At 33.9% G+C, this 15321-nt stretch overlaps 1 protein-coding gene and 1 non-coding gene across 5 annotated transcripts; both read right to left on the bottom strand.

Annotated features, from left to right (window-relative positions):
* Positions 1-229: 229 nt before the first annotated feature.
* On the bottom strand, positions 230-314 carry TRNAM-CAU (transfer RNA methionine (anticodon CAU)). The gene is given in 2 exon segments: positions 230-265; positions 277-314. It is a non-coding gene; the product is annotated as a tRNA-Met (tRNA).
* Positions 315-2747: 2433 nt separating this feature from the next.
* LOC130820145 (uncharacterized) lies at positions 2748-11793 on the bottom strand. 4 transcript variants are annotated; one of them, XM_057685403.1, is made up of 8 exons: positions 11775-11793; positions 8670-8777; positions 7062-7441; positions 6935-6987; positions 6191-6228; positions 4224-4620; positions 3235-3558; positions 2748-3132 (listed from the first exon to the last, which is right to left on the bottom strand). In XM_057685403.1, exons 2-7 carry the CDS (start codon positions 8675-8677, stop codon positions 3325-3327), a joined length of 1110 nt encoding a protein of 369 aa, XP_057541386.1. In that variant the 5' UTR covers positions 8678-8777; positions 11775-11793; the 3' UTR covers positions 2748-3132; positions 3235-3324. The 4 variants fall into 4 exon arrangements, with proteins under 4 accessions (XP_057541386.1, XP_057541388.1, XP_057541387.1 ...); XM_057685405.1 differs by lacking the exons at positions 8670-8777; positions 11775-11793 and adding exons at positions 7858-7979; positions 8097-8663; XM_057685404.1 differs by lacking the exons at positions 8670-8777; positions 11775-11793 and adding an exon at positions 7858-8090.
* Positions 11794-15321: the final 3528 nt, after the last annotated feature.

Below are 15321 nucleotides of genomic sequence, written 5' to 3' on the forward strand. Positions count from 1 at the left end.
CTACTATCATTAACATTAATTTTAATCTAAAAATTATGGTATCAAAAATAAAATAAAATAAAATAAGGATGGTACATTTATCTTAAAATATGCGTCTTTAGAAAAACAAATAGCATGCATATAATTTGATTCCACCATAAAAAACAACACATGCATTGGATTCAGAAACATAAAGAATACCTTTGGGATTTTTTGGGGGTTGGTGCAAAACTAACTAGTCAAAATGTAATGGGGTGAGAGAGGCTCGAACTCTCGACCTCAGGATTACTCTCTAGCTATGAGACCTACGCGCTAGCCAACTGCGCCACCACCCCTTTTGCTCAACTTTAATGTTAATTTTTAATTGACTTTTTTAATTACTAATAAACTATTCTTATATTTTATTTTTGAATTATATTTTACAGGTTAGATGGAGTGAAAGAAAAAATTACGAGAATATCAAATTTAATTACGCTTTACAAAAGCCATTTTCTCTGTATTAAAGAAGGTATTAAATTAGTGAGATATGGACTAATTTTATTCAGTGACTAAACTATTGTGTTTATATTTTTGGCAAATATCTCTAAATTATTCTGTATAGTTAAGTTTAATACATCTTTACACTTTCATGATTATCTATTTATTTTGAATAGTCTAAAAAAATATATTGGTGCCTCAACTTTAATAGATTATAACTAGAGATGCAGACGGGGCGGGGATGGGTCCCGGTTTGTCATGGGGCGGGTACGGGTATAAAATTCATACCCACCGCGAGGATGGGGATGGGGATGGGGATGGGGATTGAATTAACAGATGTGGATGGGGATGGTAATGCCAATACCCGCCCCGCCCCGTTTGCATCCCTAATTATAACACCAACTCCAAATAACAATTTTAATAGGTTATAATACCAACCTAATAGGTTATAACATCAACTTCAATAGGTTATAACATCAAGTCCAAATAAGCTCAACCATGCTCGTCAATTTTAGATTTTTTTCTTTTTATTAATTATTAGGCCTGGGCCTGGAGCACCGTCTCTTATAAAGACAAACTCTCAGGAAAGGCGCTGTAGATGAAAAAGCGATCAGATATTCATGACTACCTTGTTTTAGTCGCCACTGTGACCAAGAACAATTAGTCGACATATTGATCAGATGGCGACCTTACATGGGTGGTTGGGTGGTCGCCAATCGCGACAAAATGGCAACCACCCTATAATTTTTTTTTATTATTTTAGAATTGTCCTTTAGTGTCAGTCGTTTTCTAATCGTAAATTGATCATAAGTGAATGTTAAGGTTGACGAATGGACATATCAGGATGGATAAAATAAGGAGCCATATTTTGAGAGAAAAGCTAGAACTTGCACCTGCAAATATGCATTAAGTGAATTAAGATTATTTAGGCATGTGCAAAGGAAAACCAAAAATACACATCTGAGAAATATTAAAAATATCAAAACTGATGGAAACGCTATGAAAACGTGAGACGAGCAAATTAAGACTATCATGATCGAATTGTAACTCTATGCCTTGACAAGGGATAATACTAATTGAGACACCAAATTTCTATCCTAAACCATCAGTATTTTTTTTGTGCCATATTTGCTATTTACAAATTCTTGTAAGACACGGTCTCTTTGAGATACCATCTTCAATTGGGCATCTATTATATATTTTTTGAAATATTATAAGTAGGCATTTAAAATGATGTAAGTAGGTATTTCAGATAATGTGAATGAGTATTAAAAATACGGTAAATAGGCATTAAGAATAATATAAATAGACATTAAATTTTAATGAGTTGGGCTTAAGAGACTCTATCAAAAAGACGGTCTCTTAAGAGACTAGGTATTTACTATTTGCCAATATGTTTGTTATCTATTTTTGTGGTTTGTTTCTAGTCTTAATGTTGGTCGTGCCGTGTCTCGACCTCATCCGTTGTTTCTTGTGTTTTTTCTTTGTTTTTTTTGTTTTTTTTTTTGTCTGGTCTATGTTTTCTTTGCCATATTCAAATAGTCAAGGTATGGTTTATCGTGTTTTATCATCATTATCATACTAAATGTATTTAACTTATAAAAAGTATTATTAGAGTCTGGAAGAGAGAAGGAAAATAGAAAATCATACCTATAATGGACGATGCAACAAAAAAATTAAAGCTAATAATATGACCAAAGAAATTTAGAGCAATAATAAAGGTCAAAACAATAAACAAGGCATATGTGACAAATAGGTAGGCATAGGTGACCATCCAAGGTCTAGGATGTAAATACGATATATCCAACTAATTTTATTCCTAGTCAAATTCTCAAATAGTTTCATCTTCCTAGCTAGCAGCTATGAGCAAGATAAGCAAAATATACTAAATATGATTAGTAAAAGTCTTAATAAATTATGTACTTATATCCGTCATATTCTATCGTTGAAGCAGTATATATGTAGACAAAATTAGTTCTACATACATACAGACATTCCAGTATTCCACTGTCTCATTTGTTTAACTGAAAATAAAGATAATTCCCACATAAACTTCCAAAATTTTAGTTTCATACCCTAATGGGTTTATTATTCTTTATAAAAATATTTGAATTGCAGCCTTCATTATTATTATACTTCGGTCAAGAATCAAACAACATTTCATCACTCCAATGTCATCAAATATCTCATATTAACCCGGGATTAAAGGATCAGATGTATACAACCTTACCTTAATTATTGATAACGTAAAAAGAGATTGTTTCGGTTGAGTGACTAATTGACACAAGAAATTGGAACTAACAATCTGAATGAAAGATTGCATTACAAGAGAACACAGATGATTGTTTCTACTTGGATCTCAGTACAACAGAAGTTTACTAGTTACCACCCCTAAACAATTACTGTACAGCTTCTCCCTCTTTCTGCACATAAATGACCTGCCTGCAGCTATAATAAAAAATTGAACGAATGACAGATTCTGTATCCCATGTCCTAACCTCATTTACATATGTATATATATAGCCCAACAAATTTTCCGTCTAAAGTTTACAAAGCTCTGAATTTGTACCAGAAAATGTTGCAGCCCAAGGTCTTGGTCTTATCATGCAGATGCGATAGCAACCTCACTACGCTTTGCAGCTCTATTGGTAAGGTTGGTTGAAACGGACTTCATACCTGAAATACGCAAAGTCAAGGGACGCAACAACAAACTAAAAATTAGCGTAAAATAAGTTTTCAGATATCATGAACACTGAAGAAAGATAATCACGTATTAACCTCTCCGAGTTCACAGTTTTTTAAAGGCTAATTTGCTTTGCGAGGCCAAGAGTTTTCACCCACTTAATCCCCATATTGTTGAGAATGGGATTAAGGCTTTCGCATTGTTGACACTGTTGTTGGACTCGTAATTGTCATAGTAGAACCACTGGTGACCATCTCACTTCTTTTATTTTTAGCAGCTTGAATCTGGTCAGCTAGAGAAACTGTGTTACGCCTTCGTTCTGCTTTTATTGATTCAATATCAAATTTTTCGAGTGCTGATTGAAGAAAAAGCATCACTCCAGGATTGGATGGTCCATCTGCCGATTTCTTTGCAAGGATCTGTTTAATCAGAGACATGCAATGTTAAGTTTCTCCATAGAGTAAGATATAAACACGCCTCAATACATATAGAATTAATCAGGAATGGAGCTCTACTAATGGGCAAGGGCCGGCCAAGGCCCACCCTCAAGAATCAAGGATAGTTCAGTACATATGGGGTAGTTAGCCCACAAATTATTTTAACCCTAGTCACAGTGCTCACTGATATTGCTGTTAGCATAACGAAACTTCTCAAACCGAATGTTGTTCCAAGTAACAATGTGATGCATGCATCATGTGATACAAGTGACCGATGCTTTAAAAAAATGTCAGAATGAAACTCAAGACATCACGACGTCTTTGATGGAGACCAAATTACTTTAATCCAAACCATGTTATCCCAAGATACGTAACTCATGTCTTGTACTATTAGCATGAGAGCGAGCCAGAATCAATAACAAAAAGGTATCGGAAAGTCGGAAGAGGGAAAAGCCTTAAGAAGATCAATAGCAGGATCAGACAGAAACCAGGGTAAAACGCTAGGGCATACTGCAACAATAAGTCCGCACCACCATATTGCGACCGTATTATAAACAAAATTATGTGCTCAGATGTAAAATCCAGAGTAAACCTAATTGAAGCTCACCATGCATAGAATCTGCAAAATTTAAGCACAAGCATTATACCTTTGTCAATCTGTCTGTGATGCTTATTTCACTTGACGCAGCTAGGCCGTCCTTCTCCACCCTTGTTTTAGAACTCTTTTTTCTTTTCTTTTTGTCCCTTAGTTCAGCATTCTTTTTACGCTTTCTTTCTTGCACCTTTTTCTCTGCTCGAATCCTTTTCTTTTCTTTTTCCTGGGCCTTTTCCTCATCCAATTGAAATCTTTGGAAAGCCATCTCGACTTTCAATCTCTCATAACTATCCCAATCGAGTTGTTCTTCATCTACCCCTCCTATCTTAGCAGCCTCCGCTAGGCTATCAGCCCAGGAGGAATAAAACAGCTCTTTTGAATGTTTTAATTGCAAACGCTGAGCCCATAGTTTTTTGAGAGAGGAACCAATTTTTCTCTTAGACTCTTCACTGCAAGGAATTACACTTCTGAGTGAGCAATTGGAAAGTTTGTCTCCCATTAAAAAATTTGGCCAGGTAATGCTCTAAGAATAACAATGAACATAAGTATTAATACGCAAACAAACGTGACTTCTATAATTTTGTTCATAGATGAACTTTTTGATGGCATAGTTTTAATATCAATACCGTCAACCACGGAATCCCACAATGAAGGTCAATTCTATGGAACTCTTGGGCCTACAATCATCAAGAACAAAGCGTTTTATGCAGAGAGACTTATAGAAGAGCGCTACTCCAAGTGTTATCAGACTCTTCCAGCCACAGTAATTGTATATATAGATTAAAAGAATGTCCCATAATGCCTGATGCAAACAAGGAGCCTATCCTTGTTTTCCAAATGATTTCTATTTTAAAGCTATGTTGGTTTTAGACAATAGCCAACTATTAAGCTCAATGCTATCTAATTCGTTTTTTGAATTTACAATCCATTCAATATAGGCTAAAAATAAACTAAAACTGAGTATAATTCCCTTATTCAAATTCAACCAACTGCAGGGATTAAAAAATTAGGTAACACTGATAAAGCTTCTAACGACTCAAGGTAAAAGCACATTTGTAACATCTATGAATAATCTAGGCATCCAGTTGAAGAAACCTAACGAAAACACAGAACACGCAATAGGTGCCCATATTGATATCCCCGACAAGTAAAGTCTACAATATTCACTTCCCTTCCTGGTTCCGACTAAGCATCACCTTTTAAGATAATGGCTGCATGAATATTCGAAAAGAAAATGCTGTGGGTATTATTCTTGTGAAATTGCTCATCGATGAAATCAATCACAGTACATAAAATTTTTTTCTCAAAGCCGCCAAAGCCCCAGCAGCCAACATATAAGATAAATTTTATTAAATACTAGTATTAGCTAAAGGATGCATTATATCCACAAGCAGGAACACGATTGGCCAAAATAAAGACTTAAGTATAGGAGAAAAAAGCACTTCACTAATTCCCAAAAACAAAATGGCAATTCACCTGGAAATGAGTTAGATATTTGTCTACCATAAAATCTACTTATGGTAAATTTGTCAAAATGCTTCGTAATTTAACTCTTGATTGAATTACCACTAAGCTTCAAAATACCACTAAGAAATTCCAAATTTTATAGGCTAATTAATGGAAAAGGAAAGCGACATAGTGTATGAAGTCCCACAGCCTTTCAGATACAAAATATTCCAGGAAACCTTGCGATTATAAAAAAACATTATTCACAAGTGTTGGTGCCTAGCTGAAAGAACTTAATGGAAGTTACTCATGTGGTCAAACTTCAGAGAAACTAATGCCAAAATTGTAGGTGATGGAAAGTTGATTCGCTTACAAACTTGGGCAACAAAAACTTCACTGCTAAGCAGTTCACTTTTGTGACAAAATAGAAGAACAGAAATAATAAGTAAAGTACATTTTGAAATATGAGTGAAGTATTGTTATATGATTCTTGCTGAATGACCCATAAATCCACAATTATCTCTAGAATCTCATCTAAAAGCCATTCCAATCTATGATCAAAGAGATAAATACCTATGCAAGTGTGAACTTTGTGACATCCTCTTTCTTACCTGAAAGTAGAAAAGTAAAAGTGTAAATTGTAACAAAACATATAAATAAATAAATCTACTGATGAGTCTATCCATGACCAAAAGAAGAACACTCCATGAATTCGGTGCTACTAAATGCCTATAAGTTAGGCGGTCGGATTCACACAATATTACCCTTGTTGTAATGAAGAAATTGTTTTCGATAAACCAATAACCAAAAAAGAAAAAAGAAGAAAAATTGATGCAATGAAGACAACATTGTGGTGTTAAAAAAGAGCAAATTTTTCTATACAAGTATTAAGTAATAAATTTGAGCCCATTGCAAATTATAGTACTTGTCCCACATTAGTTGTGTGTGCAACTAATGAAGGGTTTATAGATGACTTAGGTTCTCTCACTTACCATGCTATGCTTTTAGGGTGAGTTCTCTCGTTTGATATATAATAGTTTGATAGGCATATTTCAGTTTCTTAATCTATATCATTACTCCAATTTCATTAAGTGTCTTCCACTTAAGTAAAGTTTAGGAAATTAAAAGTACACAACCTTACCCTTGTTAGTAATAACAAAGATTATTTTTGATTCATCTTAGTAGCAAACATCATCAGCGACTACATATAAATAAAAATTAAGCATGATTTAACGGGCATCTTAATGTAGTCCATTATAATCCGAAATGAAAAACAATAATGCTCATAGATAAATAAATGTTGAATTACTTCTTCACCTTGGGGTCTCTCAAGGCTTCAAGGGTTCTCTCTTTAATTCGTGCACAAGTCTCTACATCAATATAGCAAAAAATAAGTGCAAGAAAAATTCATAGTTATTGATTCCACATGGTGAGCAACATTTACCAACAGTGTGTTTTTTGCCTTTATTCCAGGGAACTTTTCCTTTGTTTGCTAGGCCAATTCTCAACCTCCTTTGAGCTTCTTTATGTTCTTTTGTCAGTGCAGGCTCGGAAACTTGGCAGTTGACTCCAACTTCACCTCTACCCTCGTCGTAACGCACATTGGAGGACTCATGTGCTTGTGCGACAAATGATCTTATAGGGTGAAGCTTGTCTAAATTTGAGACGATCAATGGAATAAAAGAACACTTTAAGGGCATAGTAATGCAACAATTTTCTGTTGTAATTCCTTTGCGATCTGAATATCCCATTTTTGCATGAAGGAATGGCCACAAATAAATGGAGGAAGTGTTGTGGGCAAATTGTGGATGAATTAAGAGTGCCCTGTAAGACATTAAAAACATTAAATTCTAACTATGTAGAAGAATTTGTTTCTTTAATAGATTATCAAATGAAAGGGAAGTATGAGTTGCTATCTTCCATCAATGGAAGTAACATATCCACTACATTAACGGCCCGTTTGGTTAGTGGTATAAATGGTGGTAATGGGAATGATTTATAGTGTAAAATTTATCAAAAGTTCCATATTATTCCCATGGTGATGAAACTTTGATCACAAAAAAGTTTTTTTTACAAATTTTCATTACTATCTAATACCACCTCTCCCAATGGGAATGCATTGTAATGAATTTAAAGAAAATGAGATGATTGAAGTTAGACAAGTATGGCCATCAAGGTAGCAAAGAGATGTTTTAACAAAAATTTTTTCATTTCCATTACCATACTTTATTACCACTTACCAAACGGGCACCACCACGGTTATACTTGGGAGATGTGGATAACTGATGATTTAGCATCAATGTATCATCACTTAAGTTGCAAATAACCAATGGAATCTTGTAGTAACTTCAAAGGAAAAACGCTTTAAAGGTTGCAATTTACCCAACAATCAGAGGTTACAACTTACAAGTCCAAAATTTAAAAATAAAATAAAATAAAAATAAATAAATAAATAAATAAAATAAAATTGAAATCCTACCTTGAATGAAAGGACTAACCAAGAAACCCAAAACTTGTTCAACAAATTCATTAGAATCTCTAATGCTCTTCGAAATGATACCGTATTCTTTAGTTGTCCAACAATAATTGGGGAAAAAACCAGAATTTTAAACTAAGGGGCCAAATAGCAGCAACAATTTGATGAAATTCATCCTAGTTTTAGACTTCAGCACCGGATAGTGTGTCTCCTCAACACTCGTCATTAACAAATTACAATTTGCAAGTGAACACACCATTGTTTACCAGATACCTTTCAATAGACTCTCTTGGTTCTAAATCAAAACTCCTTCAAACGAATAAATTTTATCATTCAATTCTTTTGGTCTCAGCATTGAGATCATGTAATGTGGAAAAGCAATACACCAAACAATTGAAACCCACAAATCATTCCAAACCAAATAAACATTTACAATAAATGAGAGAGAATTGAAGAACAAAATCCAAATTTAAGGTTAAAAAATTGCATAGACTAAAATTTAAGAAAAAACCAAATGCTTAATAGCAAGTGAAGTAACTTGAAGTTGAGATTTAAGAAATAAGAAGGTAAACTAACCTTATCATGATGGAAGGAGAGAGACCTTGAGGGTGATGAAAAATAGTAGGACTTGGAAATGTGGGACTTGGAGCCTGGAGGGGATGAGACTCAAAGTTTCATGTAGGGCTGCACACGATGGTTTGGCATGAGATAAAAATCATAATTGATCAGAAATACCAATTTAGAAAATTTTCAAACCAGACCAGACCAATCAAAACTCCGCACCGGACAGGACCAGGTCGTTCTACAACGGTCCGATCTGGTCTGGTCTACGATTTTTTCTTTTTAATGCATTTTTTCAACTATGACTCAATATATAATGTATTCAGTTTGGAAGAATGAATGAGAAATTAGGTCTGGAAAATGAATGAGAAATTAGAGTTCGCCCTACCAACTCTTACTCATTAATGGTCTACGGTTTACGATTTACACCAAATCGGAATATATTACGGTTTTTGGATTCGTTTTAGTCTGAAAATTTTAAAACCTAGATCGGACCGAAAACCATAATTTTAAGAAAATAAACCAGACCAGACCATTTAGACCGTAGTTCATAATACTTGAATTACGGTTTGGTCCAATTCGGTTTACGGTTTAGACTAAACTTTGTTCAACCCTAATCTCATGTACCATCCCCACAACCAAACAAGGGATATTATAGTCTCACCTAGAGCTGTTCAAATCTGACCCAACCCGAAAATCCGAATCGAAACCGAAAGTTAACTTACCCGAAAATATGTTTCTTTTTTAGGTTTACCGAACCGAAGTTGCGCCCGAACCGATTTACGATCGAAAATCGTAAAATCGAACCCGAATTGCAACCGATTTGTATAACCGACATAAAACCGTTAACCGAGATTAAACGAACCTAATAGTGACCGACCCGAGTCATACCGACCCAAATCATGCTCAAAACTGAACTTGATACGGCTAAAACCGACTTAACCCGAATGAATTTTTAATCGAAATGCTGTAAACCTGAACCAATTTTTAACATAGAGGTTTGATCGACTCATATTCACTCATCTTATTAGTTAATCTAATAAAGTAATAGAAATTTTAATAAATTAAATTTTCATACATAGTTTCATATATTTAGAGTTAATAATCAACGGTCAATGTTTATTTAACTATTTTTAATCAAATTAGTTGAAAAATGATAAAACTTTAATTTTAATTTACAATCAAACAAGTAAAAGTAACAAAGTAATAATCACTAACTGATTTGCATTTTAACTATTTTGCTTTAACTAAGGGGAATCTTATCATCAATTAAAAAATATCTAACAACTTAATCTTATATTGACTCGATCTATAGTAATTAGTAATCGTAGCCGAATTCTACTAGAAAATAATACCCGAACCCGATTTGTACCCGATAAAATCGAACCAATTATTAACCGATGACAGTCTGAGACCGATTGACTACTCGACATGAACTTCAACCGATGCCGAATCGATGCTAACCCGATAGCTCAAATAATTGATCTTCAACCGAACCGTGACTAACCGACCTGACCTGAGTGTGACCCGCCGTAACACGCATCTGAAAAATAACCGATCCGAAATACAACTGAATCGAATGACACCCGTCTGAAACCGACCCAATCACCCGAATGAACACCTCTAGTCTCACCAAATAAATTCTCATTCCCACCCTCAGTTCCCACTAAACAAGCATCCCTATAGTTCCAAACTTTCAATAATCATAAATAATAATAAAAATGCTGAAAAATGACAAATGTTATCTTTTAGGGAGCCATAAAAAATAGTATTATTTTAGCGAATGATAGCCGATTACATGATAATATTTACCTAATTTTTGAATTTGATTTTTTTCTCAAATTGGAGCTAAATTAGGTAAAATTTTTATGTAATTTATTATAGCAATTCTATATAACTAACCTAGAATATGATATATTTAATTGAATCATACATATAAATCTTATAATCATAATCATAATCATAAATACTAATAAAAATGCTGAAAAATGATAAATATCATCCTTAGAGGAGCCATGACAGACTAAGTTGCACTAAAACGGACACGAACACGGACACGGACACGACACGGGTACGGGAAAACGCTAACTTAAAAATGGCGGACACGGGGACACGAAAATGGTAATATAATAAATATATCAAATTAAAGATAATTTTACAATCTTTCATTTGATATATGTAAATAAACACTTTAAAAACATAAAACTCACATAAAATGCAAATAAGTACCAAATAAACAACATGAGTATTTAAAAATAGTCATACAAACCAAATCAAAGAAAACCAAATAAATAGGTAAATTTAAGTTTGATCATCACACATCATCCATATAACATCCATCATCATCCTCCGCTACAAAAGTAGTTTCCAACTCGGGCTCATCAAGAACCGAAATCACCCTCTTCATTTGTAACGTCACCACTAACATTGCATGAATCAGAGCCACTAGCCCCACTACTAGACATGATTGAACTCTTCAAATTCAAACAACCACAATTAAAGATTTAAAAATCAAGATTAACAAATAACACATTAACAATTTAACATTAACAAATAACATATAACAATTAACAAATATTCAAAAAGGATATACAGAAAAATCAAAAACAACATTTCACCTTTTCAAAATTCAAATTACAAACATATTAACAATTTATCTTTAAGAAGAAGCTATAGCCCAATTTCGAAACAAGCAAAACATCTCTATACAATTGGAAATGCTCAAGAAAACAACCATGGAAGCTAGCTAGAAACATAGAGCAACAACTCAGAAAAAGTCATTCATCAAATGAATCAAATTTAGCATTCTAAATTCTTACTTCTTTACACTAACTAAATTAGTATTAACAAACTTGAAACCCTAAGAAAATCAACAATGAAAAATGACAGTATTAGATGCAGTTGATGACAAAGTCAAAAACAAAATGGCAAACGTCAGGAATAAGGACATCCTCATTTGAACAAAAGTATATCATATTGCATTAATTGCAACAATCAAGATCATATAAAAGCTAAAAAATTTCCAAAGTTTTGAACTTTTCAGTCTGAAATAGAAGTACAATATACTTCTCAATAAACAAAGATAAAAAAACAATGAAAGGTTAAAGATATGAATCTTACCGATAAAACTTCTCCAACAACCAAAATCACTGGCAAAAAAATTGGAGCAGCACCGACAACGTCAAAGACTCAAAGCACCAGGCAGCAGCGGCGGAAGGCGTCTGTGATGGAGCAGCAGCCGACGGTGGCGTGGTGCGGGAGTGCGGCAGCAACAGTGGAGGTGGAGGAAGAGTTGTGTAGAGTTTTTAGGGTTAGCGTGAAAGGGAGTTGACAGAGTTTGGTCTAAACCGTAAACCAAACCGGACCAAACCGTATTTTAAATATTTGGTCTGGTCTACGGTCTAAATGGTCTGGTCCAGTTTTTTTTATTAAAAAAACGGTTTTCGGTCCGGTCCCGGTTTTAAAATTTTCAGACCATACCGGACCGGAAAACCGTAATAAATTCCGGTCTGGTGAAAATCGTAAACCGTAGACCGAAACCCCTAATTTCCATTTTATTTAAAATTTTAAATGTTACATTTCATTTAATTCGACAATTCATCAATGTAAACCCTGAGTTTGTTCCCTCTTTGATGAATTGTAATCGTTTAATTGATCAATTTTGCAAACTCCTAGAGCCTCGTGTAGCTCATAGAATTTTGTTTGATGTGAAGATAGGGGTCATTGTCCTACTGTTATTTCCTACACTACTTTGATTAACGGGTACTGCACGTATGGTGAAATGGGCGCAACATTTAAGGTTTTTGATGAGATGTCTGAGAAGGGTGTAACCCCTAATTCGTTGACTTATAGTGTTTTGCTTGGTGGGGTTTGGTCAATGGTGATGCACAGCTCAGGAAGGACTTGATGAGTAAACTTTGGGAGCAGATGATAAATGTTGATAATCCCTCAATCAACTGTGCTGCCTTTGCCAATCTTATTAATTCTTTGAGTAAGGAAGGATTTTTTGATGAAATTTTCGAAATTTCTGAGGATATGCCTCAAGGTAGTAGTTTTCCTACGAAATTTTCTTATGCTCAAATGGTAGATTCTTTGTGCAGAGCTGGTAGGCATCATGGGGCATCAAGGATAGTGTATATAATGAGAAAAAAAGGTTATAAACCAAGCATGGCAGCATATAATTCTATCATTCACGGATTTGGTGATATATTTTGTTTATAAATTATTGTTTATCTTAGTTATCAATTAAAAAAATACAAAAAAATAAAAAAAACTGTAGAACGGTCTGGTCTGGTCCAATCTGGTGTCTTGACTGGTCTGGTCTGGTCTGAAAAAATTTTCAGACCGGAATTTCTGGTCTGGTCTGATTTTTCTGTCAAACTAGACCAGACCGGACCGTGTGCAGCCCTAGTTGAGAGGCTGAGAGCAAGAGAGGGAATTGAGTAAAGGCGTCTGCTTTTGAATTTTTTTATTTTTATTTTTATTTTTAAAAAAACACGTGGGGCACTTGCCGTGTCCGTCGCTTGTCCTTGCCGTGTCCATGTGTTCGGAAAAATATTAAAATATTAGACACTTCATTTGGCGTGTTGGATACGGATTTTCGCGTGTCCATGTCTGACACGTGTCCGACACGCAACACACAGGTCCAGGGGCGTGTCCGTGTGACAGATAGAATTATTTTAGCGAATGATAGCTGATTACATGACAACATTTACCTAATTTAGAATTTAATTTTTTTAAAAATGAAGCTAAATTAGGTAAAGTATTTATGTAATTTATTATAGCATAAGTAACCTAGAGTATGATATATTTAATTGAATCATACATGTAAATAATAATTATAAATCATAAATACTAATTAAAATGTTGAAAAATGACAAATGTCATCCTTAGGGGAGTCATGACAAATAGAATTATTTTAGCGGATAATAGCTGATTACATGGCAATATTTACCTAATTTAGAATTTAATTTTTGTAAAATTTGAGCTAAATTCGGTAAAGGATTTATGTAATTTATTATAGTATAAGTAACCTAGAGTATGATATATTTAATTGAATCATACATGTAAATAATAATCATAAATACTAATCAAAATATTGAAAAATGACAAATGTCATCCTTAGGGGAGCCATGATAACCTTACCTTACTAGATTTGATAACCTTATTAGTGAACATAGAATAAATATTCTCTCATCTAGGAGCAGTAATGATAACCTTACCAAATTTGATACATTTTACCTCACACTTGTCTTTGTCAAAGATCACCACCTTTGTCACATATTTGAAAAATACTAAGAAGATTGTACTTGAGACCATCAACTAGTAACATATCATCTATGGAGTTAGATGAGTTATAGCCAAGTTTTTCACACCAAGTATGTTACATTTTGCTTGGTCACCAAGAGTAATTGTTCCTTTGACAACCCAAATTTGTCTAACATGAGTTCTATTATGAACGGGATATGTGTTTTTTGTAACATGAGGGTCGGTTCTTCTATAGGGGCATGCAAGCTTTATGTGACCTTTCTTAACGCAATAAGAAAAAAAATAAGACCATGCCAATTACCTTTCGCTTTAACAAAAATGGTTCGAGTCTTTTTAACAAAGTTATTTTGTTTATGACCAATACCAGTTTTGTTGTTATGCGTTTGACTTGAACTCAATAACCTATTAAGCTCTTGTTTCGATTTGGCTATTTAGCAAGAGTATTACTTTGAGATTTTTTACTTCCCAATCAGATCTTTCTTTTCCTTTTCTAATCTATCTTTGCAATAATTTAGAGAAGTGAGTTTTCTATTCAAAGCAATATTATCATGTGTCAGAGCCTTGATCATGTTATCATGACCAATTTTCATGGCTTTGACTTAAATATCAAAAACATATTTTAGTTTGTCAAATTGAGATTCAAGATATAACTTGGAAGAATAAGGTCATCCAAGTCTTACAATAAACTTTCTTCTCTAGTTTGACTTTTAAAAACGTTCTTTTTAAGGGAGTCTATTTCAATAGTAGAATTCTCCTCATTTTTAAGCAGTTTAGCAAAATATCTTTAAAACTTCCTTAAGTCCATTTAGAAATTATCTATGGTTACCTCAATGGGAGTTTTTGAATCCTTAGTGGAATCTTCACGTGCCATTAGATAAAGATCATCACTATCATTCTTTGATTCACTTGTGGCATCTGAATCACTCCAAGTAGCAATCATAGCTTCTTTTTTTTTTTATCATATCTTTGTCGTCCTTTCTTTTGAAGTTTTTCCTTTAATCATCTCTTCTATCTTCCCATTTCGCTTCCTTTTTCTTCTTAGGACAATTTCTAATGAAATAATCTATTGCACCACATTCAAATCAAGTTAGTGTATTAGATTTAGATAGGATAGATTGTTTACCTCAAGGAAATTTGGAAGATTGTGGATATTTGTCTTTCTTGAAGTTTCTTCTCATTTTAATGATTTTAATCATCTTCATTTTCTTCTTCTTCGGATGTGGAGTGTTCTTCCACCTTCTTGGCTTTGAGAGAGATATTATTTATTTTTGAAGGTAGCTCTCCATCATCTTCTTACGTGGTGAGTTCATGAGTGAGAAGTTTGCCGAGGAGATCATCAAGACAAACCTTTTTATGGTCGTCACCTTTGGTTCCCACTTACTCTTTGGAAGAAATCTTA

This window comes from Amaranthus tricolor, chromosome 8 (assembly GCF_026212465.1).
Source record: "Amaranthus tricolor cultivar Red isolate AtriRed21 chromosome 8, ASM2621246v1, whole genome shotgun sequence".
NCBI classification, from domain to species: domain Eukaryota; kingdom Viridiplantae; phylum Streptophyta; class Magnoliopsida; order Caryophyllales; family Amaranthaceae; genus Amaranthus; species Amaranthus tricolor.

Bases quoted from the DNA above. Each gene is read 5' to 3' on its own strand.
- LOC130820145 (XM_057685401.1), bottom strand. From the start codon at position 7,461: ATGTTTTTAATGTCTTACAGGGCACTCTTAATTCATCCACAATTTGCC. The intron at 6,988-7,061 runs GTAAATGTTGCT...ATATTGATGTAG, and splicing joins AGGCAAAAAACACACTGTTG to AGACTTGTGCACGAATTAAA. The intron at 3,559-4,223 runs GTATAATGCTTG...CTGATTAAACAG, and splicing joins TCACAGACAGATTGACAAAG to ATCCTTGCAAAGAAATCGGC.